We start from the raw sequence: 26,660 nt of genomic DNA, 5'->3' as shown, positions 1-26,660 counted from the left end.
GGGGAGAGATTGTACGGATGACGCGGGACAACTGCCGTGGGCGGCTTTTCGTATCGAACAGCTGCGCGCGCAAACAAGAATGTGAGGATTGAGGGTCACGATGATGCAAATAAAAATAGTCATAGTTAACTTGACATTTATCTTTCTAATTTTTTTCACTAAATTATTTTTTCCAGAGATGAAAAGTATGAGATGTGATTTTTTTAAATTTTGTGGTTCGTTTTTCTTTTTTATTGGGCATAATTGAGTCGTTTGGTTCATTAGAATATGGGATTATTTAAAAGTCTGAGGAAAGATGAGAGAAGAATTCAGTTAAAAGATCACATGTTCCAGATTTTTGGGATTTTTTTGGACTTCACAATAGCGGAATGCAAAATATTGTGTATTGGATCTGCTAATTTTGTGGCGAATGAAATTAAAAATATCTTTGTAGATGGAATTTATTAATGAAGATCAATATTTATTTAACCGTTCAGCGCTTGTGGGGTAAGCGAATTTTAATAGTAAGATATTCTTCATAAAAAAGTAAAAAAGCGCTGAACGATTACATTTTTGATGAAACAATTTGCCGCAATTTTCGACGTAGACATTCCTTGAATTTTATTATGACGGAGAGGGGATAATTTATGAATTGACGCGCAGGGGTTTGCACTCTTCATTGGAACATTAGACATTGAAAGAGAAAATTGGAAAATAATTGAAAAAGGAATACTGGCGCACACAATAAAAGGCACCTGAAATTTTGTTGTGAAAAATGAAAGGAATTATCATCAATTCGAAAAAATTTCATGTAACTCAACCCAAAAATTCCAATTTTGAATCCGTTTTATTGATTGACCCAGTAATTTTCGAGAGAATTGCTAAAATTCATTGTAAATTTTTCAAATGTTTCTATTGATTCAATTCATCAATTTTATTCAATTCTAAAAGGCAATTATTTTTCAAGAGCGGTCCACCATAACAACATAAATCGTTACCTCATTTCAACGCCGAAAATCCCCAGAAATAAAAAAATCATGATAAAAACTTATTCCAAATTAAAAAAATGTTATTCTGATCAAACTTGAAATCGTCGTAATTTTTATAAAAAAACAATTAAAATTTTTCAATTCTTTCCAATGAATTTTGCACTTAAATTTTATCCGTTCCACAGGAAAAAAAAACGTCCAAAAGAATGTTCTTTTCCAAGTTACGAAAGAACATTTTTTTTCTTCGTTTTTTGACCTCCCAAAAATCCCGGCCCGGTCAATTGCCCCGACCCTCAAGTTTATAACCCTTTAGTCGTGGTCATCCACGGGTAATTTCGTCCCAGACCAGGAGGGATATCCCGCCGCTTACCTTGACAATAAACTACGCGAGAAGGGTTTTCCAAGCCAGGGCCTACATAGTGGTGCAATAAAACGTTTGTAAATGCCCATAGCAAAGTGCCGAGACGGAATACTTGGCAAAACATTGTAGAAAGGTAAAAAATCCTTTTTTGTCCCTTATTTTTTTCACCTGAGCTCTCAGAAAGGGGTGAGTCCCATTTTCACTGTTATCTAGCGATTCTCGAGGCCAAGAAAACCACGAAACTGGCAGGTGAAGACAGTCTGCCACGTCAAGGTCCTCAGAGAGCTTGAGCAATGAGCTCTCCTCAAGGTGATGCGAAAAAAATTCTTTAACACTCGTGGAATTGGCGGATTATTCACATTTTTTTGGATAAACAAGGTAAGACAATTTTTATCAAAAAAAATCCGGGCTCTCAGAGATATTATGGATTGTTTAAGATTAATTTTTATGTTAATTTTAACAATATTCGTACTCGAAATTAATTAGGGTAGATGAATAGATGGTTTCGGCTCCTAAATCGAATTTAAAATAATTGTAAAAAATATTGTTCATGAAATATTTATAAAAAAACAGTTTTCTTAATGGCAGGGGTAGCAAAAAAAAATATTATCAATTAAAAGAACGATTTCTTTAGTTGTTGGAAATAATTTCTAGCAGAAACTTAATGGAAAATGAAGTATAGAAATATTTTGGTGAAAAATCAAAGTTTTCTTACCGAATTTGTCCCAGCAAAATTAATATTTTTATTCTAAAATGAACTACTTTATGTGATTATTATATTCGAGGAATGTTTGCCCTTATATATAAATTATTAAACGTCTGCCGGAGTACCCATTATCCTCAAAAATTGTCATAATTTCACCAATAACAAATGCGCTTTAAAAATATTTCGCATCACAAACTCATTATTTTCAAAAAATTCGTATCAAAAAATTCAAACTAAACTCTAAACTATTCATAGCATTTCTGCTCCAATTTTTAAACAAATTCTTCAAAGGTCATCGCCCTCTGCCACTCCAAAAACCCGTAGATAACCTTCCATTTACCTCCCAAATAAATAACATAAATAAACAATTCCGTAGCGAAGTTCCAATCTCGATAACGAGTCTTCCCCTCGCGGCCACTTTTAGACCAACATCTCCAAATCCAACCCAGAAACCGTAATTTTTGTATCTACATTAATTGTCGCCCTCAGCCACCTCAACAAAAAAGCTATCAACAAAAATCCCTCTACCTCCCCTAGATTTCCCGATATTTCCAAAAAACTTCAATCCTCAAAAGTGACTTCTCTCATCCCCCTTCGCCGCAGAATATCTTTTCTAATTTTTCTTCCAGTAGTTCATAAATTTTTATTTAATCACAAAATATGGAGATGAGCAGTACAAATACGTTCGTTAATCACCCAAATTACGGGTCAAAGCACCGCAGGGGGTGCATTTGAGTCTATTTTCCCATAAACATCACTCCCGAGGTCATCACAAACCCGTCGTCTGATAATAACCATTTGTCTTTCGTATAAATACCGCGAGTCTAGTTACAGCCTCTTCGTGGCTCCCTTTTTCCTTCGACTCTCCCAGAGGTCGAGTTTTCCACGATTACCTCGAAACATGAGTACCACGGTACCACGTGTATGGGATATCTGGTACGCGCGCGGCAAATTCAAAAGAATATCCAACGGTGAGACAGAAACATCATCGTGGGGAGTATGTTCAAACAGTATATGTACTGGATGGTATCCGTAATATAACCCAGAGTTTATTACAACGTTCGCCGTGTTGGCAATCGAGGGTCGTAGCATTATATCCACTGCAATATGGCCACAGGGAGATTGCCTTCGGGCTGTGCGATGTGAAGAGAGAAATTGATGGAATTTAGGAGATGCGGAGGGAGAAGCTTCTTTGCTTGAATTGCAAATACGATGCTTAATTCAAAAAACATTTTTTTTTTCTTGACTGACCATTTTGGTAAATTGAAGGTGGCAGGTGCAGAGAATGTGGTGGGGGAAATTACCACACCGGTTTATGGGAATATCGATGTACTTCGATTTTTTTTTTTTGGAGGGAAATTCTTTGCGTTACGGCCTCTTTTCCAGTTTCGTTCTCGTTGCTAAGGACTGGGCGTGGGATGACTATTGTGGGGATTATCAGCTGGTAAATTTTTATTGGATTGTAAATTATTGTGGGGCTGATTGGGGAGATTTCGTGTTCAAATGCACGGAGAGAAATATTCAGGGAGAATTACGGAATTTAAATTAGGGGAAGATGGAGAGAATTGACAGGATCAGATCGCGATTTTTTGCAGGAAATGGAGATAAAAATAGGGGAACGCTCGGAAAAAATTCCGGGAAAATTCTCTTCACTCGATGTGGCTACAGAATTATGGATATATTTTTTCGCGGGGAATGAAATTTGATTCGAGGAATTATTGCTGAGATCTTCTCATTTTTAATGTTTTTTTTTCCTAGGGTAATGGAATTATGAATCACATGGACATGAACAAATATACAGGTTTTAGGTTTTGTTATCAGTGAACACATTAGTGACTCACAAAGTTTCGTAGTCGTGGAACTATTTTTGGAAATTTTTTAGAATTTCTAGGAAAATATACTGGGAATGTAGGAAAATTATTCAACGGTAAGGGAACTACGTGAGCCATTAAAAAATATTAAAACCTTTTGCAGAATTTTATCTTTAAAAAACCCAAAAATGAGAAGATAAGAACTAGAATCCTTTAATGAATTCATCCTTCATCTCATAATTCTTCATCACATAAAATTCCCCTCCCTCTCAAAAATTCTCATCTCATTCCGAAAAATTGGGAAATGTCGCAAAATAATCTCGCGCCAAATTTCCTCCGCCATAAACTGAAATATCGGTAATTGTCCCTGAATCGTTCAAATCCCCATTCTCACTCAAAAAATTCAAAGTTCAAAACTCGCGCATCATCAGAAATCCCTCCAAAAAGACAAAAACTTTCCTCCCCGGGAAAAACATTCCCAAGCTATTGGAAGTGAAACGAGATATCCAATTCTCCGTATCCAGAAAACTCAAAAGGAATACCAAGTTCAATTTCATTCAATGAGGCAGCATAATCTCACTGTTTTCGTTCCCCCTTCTTCCGTATTTTCATTTTTCGCCTGACTGTGTATACACTCAGTGACAACATCCGGAATATCTCGTGAGGGCGAAGAATCGAGGGTCGAACCAGTAACTGAAGATGGCGTCGTGACAAACTCAATGGGGTGGCCATACACGTACCATCAATCCCTTTTTCACGGTTCTTCATTTTCTCTCACGACTTCCTCCGTGAAGTGAACAAAAACTTTTTTCGCAGAAATTGCTTCATTCTCACTATTTTCCCTCTACTTCGATATAATGGGATCTTGGAACCATCCAATTTGTGGAACGGAGAATTTTACGGAATTTATAGCTTTATTTATTTATTACCTTCAATTTTTTATCCATTTTTTTCACAAATATAAAATAAAAATACAATTCAAGAAATATGTTAAACGTATGAGATCGGTATGATTTTTATGTATTTTTCTATTTTTCAAATGTTGCATTTTTTGTGAGATTAATTAACTAATAAATTAATTATAATTATTATTATTGTCCGAGAGTTGATCATTGAAATGATAATGACGATCCTTTTTAGTGAATGGATGATAATTTCTACCGGAAACTACGATTTTTGTTTAAAAAAAAAGATTTTCGTTTCATGAATACATTTATTAACGATATAATTTGTTTTTGGTTTAAAGTGCCGGAACCTAACAATAGGGTTAGTTACACTTTTTACATCTTGCATACATTATCTTCGCTTAAAATATCAAGTCATATGTAGATATACTTTGATTGTTGCAAAAAAATATTGAATTAATTAAATAGTTTCGACTGAATTTGTTACTCTTCATCTGATATTTTTACGTGAAACATAGTTTTTCGTTGGAATAATATTATTTTCTCTCGATGCATCATTTTCATTTTATTGTAAACGTTATAAATTTGATTTTCTCCTATTTGGGAAATCGCATATTAAGTACAAACCAAAATTATTGAAATGATGCCAAATTGGAATAATTCAAATCTTTTAAAAATAAAAAAGTAACTTATTTTTCACTTTTCAAGAACACTCTTCAATTGTTTATCACCCCCAACGTATAAACAATCTTCTAAATAGCACCATGCTTCCCCTATTCGCAGAAAACGATTCAAAATCATCGAGGTATTTTGAAAAGTGAAAATAACGAACCCCCAAATGAAAAACACATCATCAACTTTCCATCGATAACAAATTCTCATAATAAATCCATTTCTTTCTCTCCGCTATTCACTTTCGTAATTTCTTTACGAGAGCATCCCCTGTAACCTTTGAAATAAACGACAATACCTCCATCTTGGCGCAAAAAAACCAGAAAGTGTCTCTCAAATAAATGATCCCCACCTAATCTCTAGTGTCCTCCCAAGTAATAATTAAATCATTATAAATTATCACGGAGACGTTGAGAACTCCCAGAAATTTCAAAAGAAATTCTCAAACCCACAGCGGAAGGGGAAAAAAAAAATATCACGGATAATGGAAGCACCTAATGCATTACAACCCCTCCCGGAATATCCGACAGAGTAAAGGTACAGTGATGAGGTTTTTGTTGTCGAAATGAGGGAGGGAAAACAGCATGCTGCATCAGCCGGTGACTGTGATGCATTGCAAAGCCACCCTCAAATTCCGCTTCCATCAACCCCTCGGTAGCATCGTTCACCCCTGCGTGCGTTCGTGTTCGTTGTGTAGCAGTTTTCTGGTGCAGCCATGAAATCACCCATCCCTCCGGGGGAGAATAAAGCATCCGGAGGGAAGAGATGATTTTAGCATAGAGCCTCAACACGAAAACACACTGACGAGAGAAAACGAGATACACAAACAATTGGGGGCGATGGAAAGGGGGTAGGGGGATGGGGGGGTGCCCGGATGAGGGTTGAAACCGTCCGGGAGAGTACCTGCAAACCTCATCTCGCGGATGCTTTCCTACAGCCGGCATTTCTCTATTTACCTCCTCCACCTGTGCATTTTACCTCGCGTTAAAGTCATTTGTACGATATACTGTTGCGATACGACAGCGCAGGATTAAAACTGGGAAAGGGAGGATTCCGTTCTCCTTGAGCTGTAATGAGAAGAAAGAGTGAGTGCTCCGGTGTCTGAGGAGACTTCGTTGATAAAATTACGGGTTTGTTCTCGAGGAAATTGAAATTAAGAAAAAAAGTTATAGGGGAGGAACAAATTTTTGTATATTCATCGTCTGGAAAATGAAGGGAGAGCTTAAAAAAAAATTTGGTTGTCATTTTTTGAGGGAAACTGAGGAAGTTTTTAGCAGATGGCAATTGATGGGAAATTTTAGATCATTGTGGGATTGAAAATTCGGGATTTATTGGAAAGGTCAGAGAGAAGGGGTACATTTTGGTCCATTTACTCCTGGAAATAAGTAGAAAACCAAAAGGGCCTGGTAAATATAATCAATATAATTAATAAAATATATAATATGTTGAATATATTTTTGTGGATGAGGACAGTCACAGCCAACTTCCAGTAATTTAATTTCTCCAGAAAACTATGAAAATTCGTCACTTTCAGATTTTTTTCTGCTGAGTTTCATGAAATGAAGTGACTCTTATTGAAAATATCTAATTTTCGATCAATTGCGATTTTTTTCTCCTAAACTGCAATCGAATTAATTTTTTATGAATTTCTCAGTGGTTTATGTTGACACCGAAAATTGTCCCAATGTTATCAATGTTATCAATGTTGCCACACCAGTAACACCCAACATTGCTGCAACATTGGCCAAACAACACTGTCTCCGCATTCCCAAAATTACACCAACACTGAAAGCTCCCCCACAAGCAGAAAAATATTAAACAAAAATCACTTATTTCTCATATAATTTCTTAGCAAAAAAGTTTGAAAAAAATTTCCCCGAATTTAATCTGAATCTTCTGCAAATAAATCCGATACTGCGCTTTTAATTTCCCTAATCTCTTCTGTAATCGCTAATCGAATTTCAGTTCCGCAATTTTTACTACATAAAATTCCTTCGTTGATTCGCTCTCCTGAGTCCAAAGTTATCAACTAATAATTCTCATGAATAAACATGATTCATTAAATAAAAATAGAGAGCTCCGCTCATCAAAACCCAAAGATTAGACCTCAGATTTTTTTTCCATCTTCTCTCGACAGAATTTCATTTCAGAATATTTGATCCATTCCAATACCAGATGGAACCGAATATCCGTGAATTTTCCAAGGTACAGCCATCGCATATGGTCCCAGGATGTGTCTGCCGAATTGAATAACTTATTCCATTGCCTCGTACATTTTTCGAGCGGGAAGAAGCTCCCAAACGACGACATGCACAGGAGGAAAAAAAATAGTCGAGGGAGAGAATGACGTGTATTTGGATGCCGGGAGTGTATCTGTACCAGTCATACAAGATACACTAGAGAGAAATACATGAAATATCTGGAGACATATTCGTGTAGGCGTCCCTTGAGAGAACCGTATTTTTTTTCCGTATGCCACCATTGCCAAAAATACAGCCCTCATTTTTCCGTTGCGGCCATCCACTTGGACTTTTGGGTCCCCAATGGTGTCAGTCTATTTTTGATGAGTTGCAATTTGTAAAGTCTCTTCACGAATTTATTTTCCCCTCAGACATATTTTCCTGTCGGGGGAATGTCCTTGAATTCATTGAAATGATACACCACATACGAGGATTATCTGCTGTGACCTCTACGTGACCGTTCGTCAGACGCAGATGTCAACACTGGACTTGGATGTGTGGATTTTGGGACTTGAAGCGATCCTTGACTCAGTTGGTAGCACACTTGTCTTCATAAACAAAGTCGCTGGAAACGCACTCGATTCGAATCTGCTTTCGGCCATTTTTATAGCGAGAAAAAAATCATTCGGTGGGAATTCCGGGACTGAAGGCCTATCAGTTAAAGTCTTTGTTGATGATATCACAAATACTATCAACTAAAAATGGAAAAGTCCTTCTGGGATAACGACGCCAATATTTCAGTCAGTGCTATAAGAATACCACACGAAGAGATGTTTCAATTCTCCAGAAGCGGTCGTCGCCTCTTCTGGAACTTTTACAATCGTCAGATAACAATTTTGCGATTGTGACCGTTGTCATTGCTATTGTTGATAAAGTTTTGATTGTTGAAGGATTGTCCAATGGGTCTATCTGTTGTAAGGTCCTCACAAGGGTTAATAATTACAATTGAAAATATATCATTACATTTTACTGGCTCATAAACAATGCAATCAATCAAGTGACACCACATACTGTCAAAAGATTACACGTCCCTCTGGGCCCTGTTGCAGCGCATAAACTCTTTACAGAGACTGTCGCGTGGCAACAACCTTAAAGACCATTTTTGTCGCATTCGGACCATTGTACCCCCACCTTTCCCATTTGAAACATTTCAAGACATCATAATGTCGTTCCGAAGACTAGTTCGTCCAGTGCGTCACCAGTGAAGTTAAAAATTCCTGAGCGAAAAAAAAATCTAACGAACAAAAGAGATGTCTTTCATGTAAAGCGACTCTCCCAAGGGCGTGTTCAGTGTATTTTGGACCGCAGACGCTCGACGAATACAAACCGAGTGCTTTGTAATTCCTGCCCAAAGGAAATTCCCTCGCAAATATGCAGAATCCGCTCTCACTCTCCTTTGTATACCGAAACTTTATATTTTCAACCGAACGCTAAAACGTAGTGTCGGGTGGGCGGGTGAGGATAAGGTGAGAAAAACGTGGGCGCTAGGAGCGAACGAATGCCGTCGGACGCGTCGCGTCTCGCATAGCTGATGCGATAGTCCCAGCTGTTGGGATTATTTCAACGGATGAAAAATTCTACTACGTAATATTCAGCAGCATCTGCGCTCTGTACATAAGGAATATTCGTTTTTCACGGTAGAAGAAAATATGACTATCCCGTTATTTCGTTCCACAGCATCCTTTCCACTATTTTTCCCCTTTTCCTGTTTTTTAGTTTTCATTTTTTTTTCACCTTCGTAACTGGAGGAATATATTTCGCTTCCGGCGAGGAGAACTTATTTTTTTAAATTGCAACGTCCGGGAATGTGCAAAATTTGAGACACCAGATGGTCTGGATTTTATTTAATCCCTTAAAGTCCTGAAGGAAATTAGAATCTCAGAGAGATCTTAGTGATTTTGGAATTTTTTTCAGTGGGTCATTGTTTAGTAGTTTGGGGTTGCGAATATTATTTGTAAAGGAGAATTATTTTTGAAATGGGGAGGGTTGACAGGGGTGACTTTGAATGAAGAATTTGTATTGACAGGATTTAGGGGAGAAATTCTGTGGCAAATGTGGTCAGCGATTGAACAAAAATTGGAAAGTGAGGACTTTGAAGATTTTATGGAAAATTTAAATTTTGCTGTTTTGGAATATTCTTTCAAATATTCAAATTAATAAATTTTTACGATTTTGTATGGAATACGCTTTTGGCTCACCAATTTTCGTCATCAAATTTGGGGACTTAATTACGTGGAAAATTTTTTATAAATATTCAGTGTCATTCACATGATATTTCGCCACTTTTATTTTTTTTAATTAGTTCTTAAATAATAATTAAAATTGCTGACGTTCGGAAACTCGATCTTAACTCTGAAATCCTTTTCTTGGGACATTGTGAGTAGGAATGGATTTGGAACGCTTCCGAAACAATAGTTTTTGTGGCGGAAAATGGATTGTTTATAAAATGTTTATTGTAAAATATTCGTGACTAATCATTGTTAAACATCGATATTCAAATCGACCAATATAAATCGATAAATATGAATAAATCTGTTAATTAATCAACTCCGAAGAAATGATTTTTGTGGCTGAAAACTGATTATTTATAAAATATTTATTATAAAATATTTATAATCCATCATTGTTCAACATGAACATTCAAATCCAGTGCTACCAAAATAGACGAGTATTTCCCCAGCGAGAAAGTAGTCCAAGTACACTCGGATCTCCTCGATATGTGAAATTCGGTAATTTTAACCAGAAACTAGAAACTCGTTTCCTCTGTATTATTTTCTCCCCCATTGGAAGACGCAGTCATGCTTTTTGTTTCATCGACGTTTCCCTTCATCAACTACCCGAGCACAAGGTGATTTCAGCCAGTAACTTACGATGAGATCGTACCATGCCTTTTGATTTTGTTATTCCACTCGTTTACGGATACAACGCTGTAGAGGGCTATAAATGAAAAAGGGAAACGGCGGTGTTATAGGGGAAGGAAAACCCGGTCATAAAGGGCCATCGTCTCAACGAGTTTAATTAGGGGTAAACTGCCTGAACCTAGTCATTCAGACCCTACTTAAGAAGGTGTTGTAAAATTTTTACAATAGTTTTTTTTTCATCGCAGTAAGAAGTTATAAATTCCTGGAATAATCTGACGGTACAGAAAAATTCATCTCTTCCTCGTTCAATTTGAAAATTTATTATAAAAATAAAAAAATTTGGGAGACCAAGAATTTTTAACGGATTTTCGAGGGTTCGCAAGGTTTTCCTCAATTCTAATTTGTCCTTTTTTTTACCAAAGGAACGAGTTGTTTCCTTCGTATGAATTATTCTAGAATTTAAAATTTGACTCAACGTTTTTACAAAACTATTCATCATTTTTGTGTTAAAAAAAATATTATTGTCTTGCTAGTGGATTTTTCCTCTGAGATTGAATAATTGTTGAACAAGAGATGATATTTTTTCCTACCAAACGTGCAAATTATTCCAATAACTAAGTGGTAAAAGAGATAAGTCAACTTATAGTGACAGAAAAAAGCGATTTTTATCGCGATGTTTTTCTCAAGACAAATATCAATTACTAGAACTAATTGGAAATACATAATATCTCCAGGGAATATCAATCATTTCTCCGTGAGTTATATCGACTTGAATCAAACAAAACAGGTCTTCGAGTCACCTGTATTCACTACACAATAAAAAAGTTGATTATTTTCAACTCAATACGATCTCACCATCAACTTCCAACCAAAAATTCTCCCACCCCTCTCGATTCCAATAAAATTCATCAAAAATCACCGGCTCCTCAAAAGTGCCGCCACCTCATTTCATCCCTTAAACCCTTAGAGTTTCCCTGAAACATTAAATTTCGCTGAAGGAAATCTCTTCCACTCCATCAGACATTCCCGTACCGTACCGTACACTTTTTCCAAATAAATCTCATTTTTTCCCCCACCCCAGGGGCGGGCGAATGTATCATCCCGTCATATCCTTGTTACCCCCTCGCCATACTCGAAATTTTCGTCAGATATGAGCGATGCCATTCGATCATCGTCTGGACCACTCGGCGAAGAGCATCCGCCCGAGTAACCGACCGCTGTCGCCATCTACCATCGAACCGTCCAACTCTCTCGTCGTGACTGTTCTTCGAGGACGTCACGTGGCGCAGTTGTGCCTTCAACCCCCTTTCCCCACCCCCCGCCCCCACCAACCCTCATAATTTTCATTCAACCGTTTTTCGACCACCATTTGAAGCTTTAAACGTCTCACCCCCCCCCCCCCCGCCATCGACACTCGAAAATCCAGTTTTTAAAAATCATCCGAAGACTTATCTGGTCCGTGTGGGTTGTTCCTGTCCATCGAAATGAAGTTCTCAACATGTTTATCGAAGTTATCCTAATCAAAACTAGTCAATTGATATTCAAATGTTACAAACTATTGGCAACGAAAAAGCCACACACCCAGGTAGGAAAAAACGAATGGGCCAACCTTGGTACAAGCACGGCCGCCGAGCTGCCGTAGCTCGGCACCCGGGCTCCAGCCAAACTCGCGCCGAACTTGGCTAGACCCTGGGATGATAACACGGGGCCAGGCCTGGGACCGAACTTTGGCCAGACTTCGGTCGCCGTACTTTGGCCGCACTCTGGGCTTACCATTCGGCCCGAAATTGGCCCAGGCCTGTTGCCGAACTTTGGCCGCACTCTGGGCTTACCATTCGGCCCGAAATTGGCCCAGACCTATTGCCGAACTTTGGCCGCATTCTGGGCTGACCATTCGGCCCGAAATTGGCCCAGATTTACGACCAGAGCTGTGGCCAGGCTCCAACCGTTGCCTGTATTGGGTTCAGAATCACCAATAAATATATGAACGGTATATCTGATAAGCAGACATGTATTTATTACCTTCAACATTATACAGAAAACAGTTTTATTATGTGACAAAACTTATATTTAAATTTATTAAATCTATTGACAAAAAAACTCAGCCAATCAAAAACTTTTTTCCTCCTATCGACATAGTACATGTTTTCATCCGATTTTGGTTGAACAGTTAAAGATATGCAGTGTTTGTATCTCCAATTTTCATGAAAGATAATCACAACTATGAGATTTTTCCGCGAACAGAATATGAAAACTCAAAAAAATGATTGCAGGTATAAATTGTAGAAAAATCTTTTGTGGATTATTTTCATCCGCTTTTAAAATAAATAATCTACGTAGATCATTTGAATCCGAAATTTAATACGACATACCATATTAAGTCTTAATAAACTCTCTCTTACAATCTAATAATATTAGCAGTCAGTCTTCAGAATTCGAAGATTGTATTAACAAAATATCCAACAAAATAACGCACCAATGTTATTTTTTAAATTAGTAGTTTAGAATTGATAAATTATCGTGCTTCAATTCAAGCATGAAAACAGTCATTATAATAGCAATATTATGGATAATTTATTCCGCTATGGATGATAAGAATTAATTCTTATATCCATAGACAATTGCTGATACGAATTATCCTGATAAGAATTATTTTTTCATCTCGGAAAGACGTCCTTTTTTTACAATAATGTCTTCTCCATCTGCAACTCCGGAACATAGAATGATATTTAGTTGCATTGATTGTGTGCTAGTTCTATATAATATTGCTTATTATATTCACTCTTTCAAACAAACTTAGAAATATAAAAAAGTCTTGGATAGGATTACATATAACTAATTAATTTCAACCCTTAAATTTGAAATCTTTGGGGAATATGGACGCAGTCCGATTGTGAAACTTCAACCTTATAAATATTATTTGACTTGAATCACCAAATACTGAAAACAGCTCTCAATGGCTGAAATTACTTTCATTAGAATTTTTCTTAAAAATTAAAAATCCACTTATTATTTTTCCCTTTAAACTTTTGGACATAATATTTAATCCCTGAACCAACAACGGATATTTATTCCCGTGATCTAACTTATGAGGAAATGACATAGAAAATACTTTATTATGCTAAGATACATCACATTTTCCAATTGTTATTTCCATCTTCTGGATTTCCGACCTCGCCAGGAGAAATATAATAAATATAATTAATACTTCAATGACAGCCGAATACTAAACAATATTCATATATTAATATATATTCTGCCCAATGAAACGCCTCGCGATAAAAATATATTGATAATATAAACTTTTCCTATTAATCGTACCTTTTATCAAGAATATCACAACTAATACAATTACGAAAATGAATTAATGGAGTCATATTAACACAGTGATTTTACAATTCCATTTATCCCGGAAAAATGAAGTATTATCGATTGGTATCAAAGGAACAAACTGAATTATTCTCGTTATGATGACTTGACCCGCGTTGTCGTTCCTTACCCCCACCCTCTCGATCGCCAGAACGTGACAACCAAGTACTTACTTCTGACATTATCTTCTTCTCATCAGTGCTGGATCCTATTACCTCAATTATCACATCAATCAGCACTTTGCATACTGTAGTGTTATAAAAATTTTTCTTTTTCTTTCCGCCAGCTTCCTTTCCGTAACCAGAATAGTGCAGTGACACTGTCTTCCTCAGAACCGCAGATAGGATAGTGGAAACACATATTTTCATCTCTTTTTTATTGCTTATCAAAACTCTCATGAATAATCGCTAAAAATAAAAGAAGGGAAATTTTTTTGAATTTATGAACATGAGAAGACATCTTTGGGCTCATCGCCAGCGGGTTGGTTCTATAACCAAAGCGTTCCAGTGACGTAGACTTGAGTCCCGGTGATGAAAGATTTTTTCATCACCAGAAAACGAACCCAGTGCATGTGTCACCGCCCAATTTATTGATTTTACATAAAAAAGAAGAAAAACGATCAATTTCAGATATATTACCAGTGTTTCTACGAGATTTGGGTCCGTTGTCAATATCGCTTCGTATTCCTGGAACTTATCATCCATTTCAAATGGTAGTGGCGTAGACATCTGCTTCTGTATTTCAAGCAAGCTAGGACCAGAAGCTGGGGCTAGATTAGTGCCAATGATTGTGGTCTTGAGCTCATTCATAGACTGCTTTAAATCGTAAGCCATCCTGCGTCTTAAATTTTCGAGCTTTTCATCTAATTGCTGATCAAAGTAATCTCGAAGGGAGTTCAGGATTCGACGTTCATTATCAGCATAATGACTAGATGACAACTGGTTTTGTGGTCCCAGCATTTTTGGCATCTTAGCAGGGTGTACCATCATTGATCGTGAAGTTTTTGGAGTTCCTGGGCTCACAATCGAATTCAATCCGTCTTCAGCGCGTGTAGTAGACGATGCACGCCTTTTTCGGTTACCTTATGAAATTAAAGGAGGACCAAACGATATAAATTGATGGGTAGCAGCATCAGATGAAAAAAAAACTACCCAAGCCCCCACCAAAAATATATAATATAATCTAATTCTATATAAGTTCCGAATTTTGTAAAGAATGTTCAAAATATAAATTGGACCATTTTCAAATATTTATAAATATAAATTTTTTCATGCGGGAGGAACTTGGCCGATGATTGGTCATGGAATATCCGAGCCGATTTTACCTGAAGCGTTATGGACTAGTGGTGAAGGAGGTGTCAAATGAAGTTCTTTTCTTGTATTTCTCGCTGAGTCCATCGATTTTGTAGGTGACTGCAGAATTCCATCGGAGGAATCATTGCTCTCAGATTCATCAGTTTCGACGTCTTTAAGCAAAGTAATATTCTTCCTTGACCGCTGTTTAAATGATAAACATGCACCTGGAAATTATTGAAAATGATGATTTATCCCTGCCCGGATCATTTAATTAACACGAACTTAGAATTACGTGCTACAGTCCCATATTACCTCAAAATTGATTTATTACCTGTTGGTACAGATCGCGATTTACTCGACATTTGCAAAAAGCCAGAATTATTTTGAGCCTTTGAGGCTCGAATCTCCTCAGGATTAGCTATAAGACAATCATGATTTTCGTCTTCAGAGTCAGATCCACTCTGGTAAATGCTTTGAAATCTTGTCTTTGGTTTTGCTTGTATACCTACGAAATTTTACAAGTTTGTAGTGAAGTAGTAACACAACGTAAGTTGTCTCCAGCCTTTGTTTTTTATAGCTATTTCAAAGTGGGGAAAGAATGCATGCATTTGAAAAAATATTTTTTTTGTAGAACCTATCGCTCCTACAAAAAAGGTTTCTATCAAAATTTTACCATTTTCCGTAGATGTTCACTTTGATTTACCTCTTCACAACAGAATTATAATGCTTTCCTACATAAGAGATGGTGGGGAAAAATGGAACGTTTCTCGTCCCCTCAACATTCCAATGCTTTTATGTATAAACAATCATATCAAGTGTAAATCATAAATTTTCCACTTTATCTTGTTCGCACGTAGTGATTTCTGTTAGCGACTCAATTTTTTGATGAGTAAAGAATTGCAATAAAAAAAAATAACCTAATATTTTTCGACCACAACATAATAAAAATTTTCTTATAAAATCATTCAATGCGATTCTCTCTTAAAACGATGTTTCGAGACAAATACACATGTAATGACTGCACAGATACATAATTAATATTTATTTTGTAAAAGATTTCAAAAATTCGGTCAATCTAATTCCCAATTTAGGGAACGATGGGTCTTTTGATGTTAAATACGAGAGTTGAATAAATTGGGGATGAATAATTGGGGTTAAGAGTGGTTATAATTGTTGATAATTGACTTTTACTTCATATTAACAGGACTTACCAGACTTTGGAGTTTGATTTCTAGGTGGAATCGGGATTTTAGTACTAAAGATGTTGTTTAGTTGAGACTTTGATGCAGTTAAGGGTTTTGCTGAAATTTTTGCTTTCGAGGAAGTTTCGGACCTCCCCCCCTTTCGATCATTTTCACCATCGGTTGTCTCACAGTTGAGAGTTACTTGGGCCTTTTTTAATCTTCTGCGACCCTGATCCAAATCAGCTGAACACAATCAACATATGATCCTTTAATATTGAAATGAACCCATCGAGCAATTCATCAAGTTATAAGTGGAGTCATTTCAATTTTTGTACCTGCTCCGGTGATGAAGCAAAATGGATAACTTTGCCAAGAGTCCTTGGGCGAGTGCAATTTTTCCAAGTAGTCGTCAAGTAGATGATATTCAGTTGTCGGTGGGAATTTACAGGTGTCTTCTTCTGCACTATTAAACCATTTTTTCGGCACCAAATCAATGCATGGTAGCCCTTTTTCGTTTTTCTCGAGAAATTCGATGACTGCGAATGGTTCGCTGAGATTTTTTGGATCGCGAGATGGATGTGAGGTTTCCGACATTTTAGGTTATGAAAAAAAATCACGATTCGTACAATTGAACCTGGTGTTTTCGAGTAGTTTCATATAAACTGATAACTTTGCAGAATGATGCATATAGCTTATTATTTAACAGAAAAAATTGCGTTTCTATTTCCATGTGTTTTGAACGGTTTTTTGTCATCACCCCACTGATGCTTCTTTTTTAGCGCCACTATTCCTTCAAAACGATTATATCACAAATATCTGTCAAACACTTAACACACATTTAATTCACATTAAATTCTCACTTCTTGTAATTTACCGTCAACTTAGTTGGTGAAATCCGAATTTGAGACAAAAAGCCCGATAAACGGATGATACGAGCAATTATGAAAGGTTATGTACACGGACGCCAGATCTAACCGATTTATGTCCCACTTGCATGTAACGACTCCACTATTGAAATTTTCTAACGACCTCGATGATCGGATTTTCATGTCGATTGTTGATTTAAAACATAAAATTGTTTGTTTCTTCCACAATTTTAATCACGAGTTCAACTAAAACATATACCCTCATTCATATACCCTCTTACCAAAAAAAAACTGCATTTCACAATGCGAACAATTTTTACGTTATTTTCTAGTGGAGGAGGGATATGGCGTATTGTCGTCCAGTTACATTTAATAAAGCACATTTGTGTTTAATTTTGTGTGCCTTCTTACATGTCATTTCAGCTGCCCAGGACTTAATGTAGAATATTCCTACTCGACTGGAAAAGTCTGGATAACTAAACGCCTCTTCCCTACTACTTTCCTGGTGTCCGAAAATATATATACCAGTAAGATCATCACAAATTTTGGATTTTCCTGATTTAACGAGAATTTGTGAAATTACGAAAACTTTCTCAATATCTAGGAGTACCACGTTATTTGGATGACTTGTCGTCAAGGTTAGACCATTGATGTTGATCATATTTGATGTTAAATGAATTTCCCCATCAATTATCATCGTTGTAGGCTTTCTCGCGATAACCCAATCACTCAGTATGTGTTTCTGATTAATTACCATGGTTCCTCCAGACTCCATCTCAGTTAGTCTGTTGATAATTTGTGTGAGTGGTTTTATCGAAGAATGAACGAGTTTTTTAAATAAACCAATGTAACTCTCTCCCCAAAACGCTGAGAGCTCATTCAGAGGAATTTTAAAGTATTGGGCATCATTAGCAACGTGGATGATACTATGCCAACTGAGAACTTGAGCCCCTTCATCATTATAAACATCAGGTAACGTCTCGAAACAAATTTTTAGCAGAGATCCAGCATATTCACTCAAATCCTTAACGAATTCCTTACTGTTTAAAATTCTGCTAGCAAAGACAAATAATGAGAAATGACAACGTAAAGGTTTCGGTAAGAAATCTTGTAACACGACGATACCACAATAATTAAGGAAAAACTTGAATTGTGATGCTTTCCATCTTGAGATATTATTCACATCAAATTCTTTCCTTTGAAATTCAATAGGGATATCGGCTTTTAATGACCTCATAATACCATCAAGCCGACGAACATCAGCTAATTTGATCCTCTGGGCTGAACTTCTCGTTAGCCATTTATCCAGCAGCCATTTCATATTACCAGAATAGAATAAATGCATTAAATCTAATGGCACTTGTTTTGTCAGATCGAATCTATCCAAAGAGAGCAGCGGGGACACAGAACCTTCATAATGATGTTCTGGTTGAACTCGCGTCTCGTAGGATACTTTAGTGCGTAAATTTGCATTGGTCACTGGATATATGCGTTTTCCTCGTCTTCCACAACCTACTGTAATGCCCTTGGTGAAACACCTTCCACAGGCATAGAAGGCTCCAGGAGCTTTGTGGCAGCAAATGAATGCTCGAGCTGGCGAATCAGCCACTATTGCTACAATTTTCACCTCAAAAACCTTGTCATCAATGCGCAAACCATTTTCTTGGAGTTCATTGGCCTCTTCAACAAAATCAGTCATGAATTCTGTGGCTGATAATGGTTTCCCATCCCCACAATAAATCGCGGCAGCAAAGGGTTTGGTAGTGTAATTTGGATGCTGTATTTTTATTGAAATTGGCCAAATTTCCTTCTTAGCATTCCGGTATACCTGCATACCGTCAATATGAACCAGAAGAGAAATGTCGTTTTCTCGATAAATTTGAGTTGAAATTATTTTTCTGAGTCCCGAGGCGATTCCCAAATAAATGAATTCACCTGGAATCTCATGAACTCCTCTCATGGTTGTTAGGTGTCTGCAATGGGGAGTTTGCAAAAGCTGCCGTGTAGTCTTGGGTATTGATGTGTAACCTTCACTTCTTAAAATGGCTAACAATTCATCGATTGCTTCTGCTGTTGTAGCTCTTCTGAATTTCACTGCCCATTGATTAATTTTTTGCTCCATTCCCCGCGGTTCCAATTTGTCCAGAGTTTGTGTATTCTTGTCTCCAATGCTGTCAGTGAATACTTTGTTGAAATCATTGTCAATGTCATCTGAATCACCATCACAACCTGAGCCCCCAAGAATTGGTTCATCCCTGTCTCCAACGCTGCTATTGGATTCACTGATGCAATCATTAAGATGCTTATACGAGCCACAATCACCATCACCACCCGACCAACTATCACCACAAGCACTAGCATTATCATCGAGATGTCGAACATCGACATCTCCACTAATTTGATCCACAATAGATCCACTACGGATAGTTATTTCATTGGCTGTTGGCAAACTAACCTCTTCCTCATCGGCATTATTGCGTTCACTGTAATCCGGAGTTTTTTCTTTAGCGCCTTCTACGTTTACAGATTCTTTTTTCTTCAGTTGATGAAAATGTCTGTATTTTTTAACCCGTGAATATGAACTCTGAGACATATTACAATAGTAAAAGAGTAATATTAAAATAATAAATTGCCGCACACGACACTCATGTCTACTGCCACAATCAGACTACTCAACACGCCATCTTACGGGCTGTTGTCATAGAATGTGTGGTATACGGTGATATCCACGCATATTTTCCCCTGAAATAGTATGTTCAGAAGAAATAATGGTACCTTCGGAAGAAGGAGAATCAAAGGACGAAAAATTTAGTGAAGGAACATTCCCCATGAGAATTCAATTTTTGGAATGCTGTTCCATATGGGACCCAAGCCTGGCAAACCATGCCCCTTGTCTGCCTGGCCATGTCTCGGGGCAAGCTTGGTGACCCAAGCCTGGCAAGCCATGCTCTTTACCAGTCTGGCCATACCTCGGGTCAAGCGTGGTTGCCCAAGCCCGGCAAACCGTGCTCTTTGCCAGTCTGGCCATACCACGGGCCAAGCTTAGTGACCCAAGCCTGGCAAGCCATGCTCTTTGCCGGTCTGGCCATGCCTCGGGCCAAGCTTGGTGGCCCAGATCTGGCAAGCCAGTCTCGTGCCAGACCTGGCCCGTTTCGTGGACATTGGCATTTCCTACCTGGGCACTGATCATAAGCCAAACGACAATCAAAAAAATCCAACGAAATGTAAATGTTTAACGCGTAAAATATTGGATTTATGGATATGCGAGATTGTTGCCTTGTGGTCACCGATAGGTTTTCAAATATCAAGATAAAAAATACAACATGATATTTGCCATCGTGATGTCCATAAACTTGACACTTTATGGAATGATTTTTGTCCGGGGGAGGTATTATAATACTGTCACGTTTGTCCAGCAATGGCTAATTAGCGATCATGCGGGCACATCGTCGTCATTGAATATATATATATAAATTTTTTTTTTGACTCTTGGGAGAAGAAAAGAAGTTGAATATATCTTCGAAAATTGAATGGACCTTTTCTGAACATACTTTCACATTGATAAAATCTTCATACAAAGTATGTAATTTGGAATTCGTGTAACCTGCTGAGGATCGATACAAAGTTACGGGTGGACGAGGGACGAAGAGGGGGAGGGTGGTGACAGGGTGGCCCCGTCCCACTCGTTGCCATTATCAGCCCCCCTGTCTCGCCTGCTGTATCCCCCTCTCTCCCCCGGCCTTTTCAACTCCCCTGCCCCGCCGTGTCTATGTAACCCCTCAGGCGATGGACCGAGGGGGAATTACATGGGGCTCCTGACGAGAGATGGCGCCAAACGTACCGGCAGTCACGAAAATCCTGCTGACGGGAATATGATCAATATTCGGGGTTTTTTGTTTTGAATTTAGAGTGAATTTTTTTTTCATGATTTTTAGGAAGAAATATTTTGAGTTAAATTGGTTTGTAATTTTGGAGGTAAAATTGGGAAGTTGGAATTTTGGGAGGATGTGAGGAATGCGCCGATAGTTTGCCGGGGATGGGCCAGGCGTGCCCGACATTGGGCCAGTATTAGCCGAGTATTGGCCGATGATGGGCCAGCATCAGAGATATCATGGAGATCATGGAGATGAGTGAAGATTGATCGACAGGGAGTCAGTATTGGTTGACAATTGGGTAAGGATGGGCTAGGGAGGCCGAAAATGGGCCAGTAGTGGCCGATTGTTGGCCATTCTCTGTCTGCTACCGGAGAGGTTGGTGGTTCTTCAAGTTTAAGGGAGTGTTAGTTGAAATCTGCGAGTTATAAATTTTTTAATTGAACTTCAAGTTTGAGGATTTGAAGTGGACGCAGGTGGGGAGGGTTCTATATTGAGAGTTTCAAGTCTCGTTTAGGTAGAAATATGAAAATCGTGATTTCCAATTTAGTTACCTCTCGCAGAAAATTGAAAATTTCAAGTAGAATCTGCGAAAAACAAAATTATAACGAAATTAAAATTTCAACTCAAAGTTTCAGATGTTTAAAATTCCTCTGAGTGCACTTTAATTTTCAAGTTTTGTCTTGACCGAGAGTTTGAAAAGTTTAAACAGAAGTTTGAAATCCCATTCAAGTCAAACTTGAAAATCTCGAGTTAAAACTTGACCAGAAAAGTTTTAATTCGAAAGTGCACATCCAGATTTACAAAATCCTCAATACCAAACGTTAAATTTATTTTGGAAACTGTTTTCCATGGACAGAAAAAAATGTTCAGTAATTCCGGAGCGACAATTAATAGCGGAAAATTTTCCGGAATTTTCACGTAGCGTCTGGCAATTTTTATCTAAATTTTCAGAGAAAAATTTCGCTATCATCAGCCTAATTTCCTCAATCCCTTTTGTAACCGATCCACGAACTCAAGTTCTTCAATTTCCCCGGAATATTGCTCCCCCTGAACCTCTACCAATGGATGCGCTATGTTTACCGATCTCCCCTCCCGGATCTAGGTCTCCGCATCTTCACCTTATTTCGACCAAAAAAAAATTTTCAATTCTCTCCAAAGGAAGACTAAAATGGTTGCCATGAATTGGATTCCCCTATTGTGGCACATCCGGTTGCATAATATAATAACTATTCATTGTCACGTTCACATCCTAGAAAGTTATGCATCGCTCATTGTTGCAGCTGTATGTTATCGAAGTATTTATCACTCGTTTATATAGTGTGTAATTACGTATGAAACAAGGAATCCTTCTGTGGAGATGAAGCTCTTTTTTTTTGTTCGAGTTAGGGAAAAAACTCATGTGTATGCTATCCACAGAAGAAGATTACCATGAAGATAAGCATTAGGTTTTTTGTTGGAGAGCAAGAAATTCAGCTAGTGATTGGAAATATTTTGCAACCCCAGTGCCTTGAGGGGATTCCACTATCTGCAGAGACCATCCAGCGTGGAAGGGTTTGCAATGTTGGTGCAGATGCCGACAATTTATGCATGGGAGTGGAGCGATTCCTTCAGTCTAGTGATATCAGAGTATGTATGGAGACGACTCATAAATTCAGCGGTCTTCGTTTGCTATTGGTCGGTGAAATTCCGATATCGGAGAGATTTGGATGCAGATGGAATGAACTTGTTGTCAATTCCCAAGATACTGCCTTCCACGTCAGACATCATTTTTAATTTTTTTTCTTCAAATTTATAACTTAATAAAGCAATGAATGGCGGATAATTTCAGCCGATTTTTTGAGTCGATTCAAGATTTTTTGTTCCGGTTGATTCAAACCGATTTTATGATTGAATCAAGCGGATTTCTTTGGCTTCATTCGAGGCCACTTCAATTAAACTTCGCTCCAGTTGAATGAATAGTAAAAATCGGCGCAAATCAGGTCAAAAATCGGCGTAAATCGAGGCGACAAATCGACGTAAGTCGAAGCGACTTTACGACTTGATTCTGATCGATTCGAGCCGGACATCAAACCAATATCCGAACCGGTCTAGCCCGACTCGATCGACTTGACTCGACCCACAAATCGACGGAAGTCAAGTCGACCTAGGCGTGAATCAATATTTTTCGTCCTTAATGTTAGTTGATTGCGAATCCTTCTCGTCTTAATTACCTTCTGGTCGTCTGCGTTCGAATAAATCGGGTAAATAATGAATGATCCAAATCACTTGCGGCATGAATTATAAATCAATTGATGCCATCCTTTTCATTGACTTTAAATTATCATGTTATGGTCAAAAATAAGAGGAGGAGGTAGTCATCTCATATCGATTTCTCAATTTATTACCGATCATTAGACGTTCGTCAATGGCTATCCAAAAAAAAACATTCGTCACTAAAAAAATGAAGTTATTTTTTTTCTACGAGTCACTTTGAGAGTATCGATACTATCGACACCATTTATCCTCCTAATTAGAGCCTTGGAAGGACTTCCAAAATACTTCCCTTGAAGTGAGAAAATGAATAATTTCAAAAGCCGATCTCACTCTATCGTTCGTTGATTTCAGGCTCCAAAATTCAAATTTATTTCTCGATAAACTCCGAATTATTCAGAGCCGAAATCCTCGAGATTTCTCGATTCAGAGTCTTAAATTGATCGTTATTACAGAACCGAATCTTCGAATGATGGCTACCAGTAGTGAATACCGATTATCACACGCACTAAAAGGGAAAACGTGTCAAGTTTTTAATAAATCGAAGGATCTTGTGAAAGCTACTGGTCGTGGATTCCGCAGAATATCGAAAAGTAATGAATATCGAAACGGTTAGCAACGCCTTTATGCAAGAATGTAACCAATCATGTGATTTTTCTCACTGGCGGTACATCTGCCGGTGAATACGATCACTACAGGGAGATTCCTTTTCACGCTTGTGTGTATGCGATTGATGAGAGAAGCGTTAGAAATTACGTATGGCAATTGAAAGAGAAGGGGGCATACAAGACCCTGCTTAGTGATTAAATAGCAACAAAGAGATGCCGACTGACTCTCGCATTCCTGATTACCATATGCCGTATTATGTAAAATATAATATCGGTTTCAATGCCATTGCAGAACGTGAGGTATTGAATAATGGTGAGGTACAAAAGAGGATGTGAGGGAATTTTTTATATTAGTATTTATCAGCAAGATGATGTTATTTTTGTTGGGAAAAAAGAAAAAAATATTAAACAAAATCCGTGTGATATTAAAATTGTTTTCTTTCAAAAGGAAAAATCGCCGATTTTGATCTACTGATTTTCGATTTTTATTTACAAAACAAATGGTTTTTGTTGCAATAAAAAAATCATTATAAGTCGAAGGAATTGTCAAAAAGAATAATGAGATTTTATTGGTATTTTTTAACCAAAAAAGAAATTCATTTTTTTTTAATTTTCTTGGGGCTTAAACAATGAAATTTCCACAAGACAAAAAAATTAAATTATGTTATAAATGATAGAAGAGACTCTTCAGAATTGATTCCTTTAAAAGAAAGAATCCCATCCTCGATCTGTAGAGAAAAGTAATTTCTCTGGTTTCATAATTCTCGAGATAATTTCTCAAATATTTCTGAAATATAATAAGTCTTCAATCCAAGAGAACTTTTTCCCTAATAATATTTTCCATCCAACTGTTCCATCATTTTCCGTACAACTCAACAAAAAACGAACTTTCACTTTTTTAAATTTTATTATCACGTAAAAAAAGAAATTTCCCCGGACAAAAAAATTCAACTGCATTATAAATAATGCAGGAACCTCTCTAGACTGAATTTCTTCAAAACAACAAAACCATTCCACTCCCTTTCTTCCCAGAAACCTAATCTCTCCAATTTCATAATCCTGAAACTAATTTCCCTCATTTTCCCGAAGTACAAAATCTTCAATTCAACAGCATTTTCCTCAAATAATATTTTTCATCCACCAGCTCCAGCATTTCTCGGATTACTCAACTTTCCCAAGTAACTTCAGATTCCAAAACTACGAACTCTTGATTACATCCATTGATTAATCCCGAGATTGAGCTATGGTTAGCTCGAAAATATCACCCAAGGACACGATTTCCATTTTCTTTCCCGGGATTTCGGTGAGCTGGTTCTCTCCCTCCCACTGTATTCAATTTGCCAAACCCTCTCTGTCCTTTGCCCTCCTTCCCTCACCTCCCCCCACCCTCATTCCATCCCCCTCCCTCCACCCAACAGGGGAGAAACATTTCTTAGCCCTGTCGTTGCCCTTCCTCCCACCCGGTCCACACGACAAAATACCACATTTCGGCGAGAGAAGTTCCGAGGAAAGGATCCCGGATCTTGTTGGCCAATCAGAGGGAAGCTTTTCTCCGGCTGCCGATCAATGTAAAGCCCTAGGTACCGATGTGCCACCGTGGTGAGTAGGTAAGGTGGATTATATCCACACAGCCAGAGCAACGTTTACTAGAATTCGGATAGAATGAGAAAAGGGAGGAGAAGGAAGGGGGATAGAGAGAGAGGGAGAGAGAGAGAGAGTAAGGGAGAAGGGGATGGAAAAGGGAGAAAGAGAAAGATGTCGAGTCAGTCCATGGTCCGCCATTATGCTCGTTCGCCCTGGCATATGTAGTTGCCAGGATGAAGCCGATTCACTTGGCTGGGATTCATCAGCGCAGCCGGAATTCAGGGCTCCGGATCGACGATGAAAATTAACGCTCATCTCCAGAGGCGAGAGCCCTTTGAGATAGTGTGAAACGTAGTCTAGTTGGTTAATTGCATTTTTGTTGGGGGATAGAGGGTAGGGGGTGATTTTTGAATTGTTGGGGACGTAGGGGGCTGATTAATTAATTTTTGATTGGGAATAACGGAATTGGGTGACTCCGGCTAACCCATATTCCCAATAACGGAATTGGGTGGTTGGTTTTGATGGGAATGAGGGAGGGAAAAGGGGGAATGGGGGGAGGGGCGAAGATGTTGGCAGGGGAATAGGGAGAAGGTCATTGACTGGAATTTTTAATCGAATGGCTTTTTGGGATTTTGGATGCTGGGGAGGGGTAGAAATTTTTTTTTTAATTTAAAAATTTTTTAAAAATCATTGATTGTTGAAATTCAGTAAGTTTTTTCAATTGGATCTTTGGGAAGTTGGACAAATTTATTTAAGAGTCCAATCCATCTTCTTGGATCTACCATAGATAGACAGATTTGTAGAGGGAGATAATTAAGGAATCGTTTGGAGGATGATAAGAGAGTTGTTTTTCGCGGAAAAGGGGAATCGTAATTATTAGAAATTTGTTAGTAAATTTGGTGTCTCGAAGGAAGGGACAAACATTTATTGAGAAAATAAGAATCGATTGTCAAAGGGAATGAATTCAGTTTATGGACTGTTATTAATTAGTTGTAACATTTTACAAACTGGTTCGTGAAATTCATTATAACGCGATTACCAAATGATTCGATAATTACTACTGAACTTTTCTGTCTAATTTTAATTCTTAATTTTCTATGAATTA

At 37.7% G+C, this 26,660-nt stretch overlaps 1 protein-coding gene and 1 long non-coding RNA gene across 2 annotated transcripts in view; both read right to left on the bottom strand.

Moving 5' to 3' along the window:
• Window positions 1-26,660, bottom strand: part of LOC135172636 (uncharacterized) — an 80,554-nt gene that overhangs the window by 45,344 nt on the left and 8,550 nt on the right. The gene's annotated exons all lie outside the window — the stretch shown is intronic.
• Window positions 12,102-16,966, bottom strand: LOC135170299 (uncharacterized). Its single transcript, XM_064136007.1, has 6 exons — window positions 16,708-16,966; window positions 16,400-16,615; window positions 15,520-15,693; window positions 15,218-15,412; window positions 14,532-14,974; window positions 12,102-14,300 (listed from the first exon to the last, which is right to left on the bottom strand). The coding sequence occupies exons 1-6, from the start codon at window positions 16,964-16,966 to the stop codon at window positions 13,950-13,952; spliced, it is 1,638 nt and encodes a 545-aa protein (XP_063992077.1). The 3' UTR covers window positions 12,102-13,949.

The sequence above is a fragment of the Diachasmimorpha longicaudata genome, chromosome 2 (assembly GCF_034640455.1).
Source record: "Diachasmimorpha longicaudata isolate KC_UGA_2023 chromosome 2, iyDiaLong2, whole genome shotgun sequence".
NCBI classification, from domain to species: Eukaryota; Metazoa; Arthropoda; class Insecta; order Hymenoptera; family Braconidae; genus Diachasmimorpha; species Diachasmimorpha longicaudata.
Note: the sequence above shows the minus strand (reverse complement) of the source record. Positions and strands in the feature narration are given on the sequence as shown.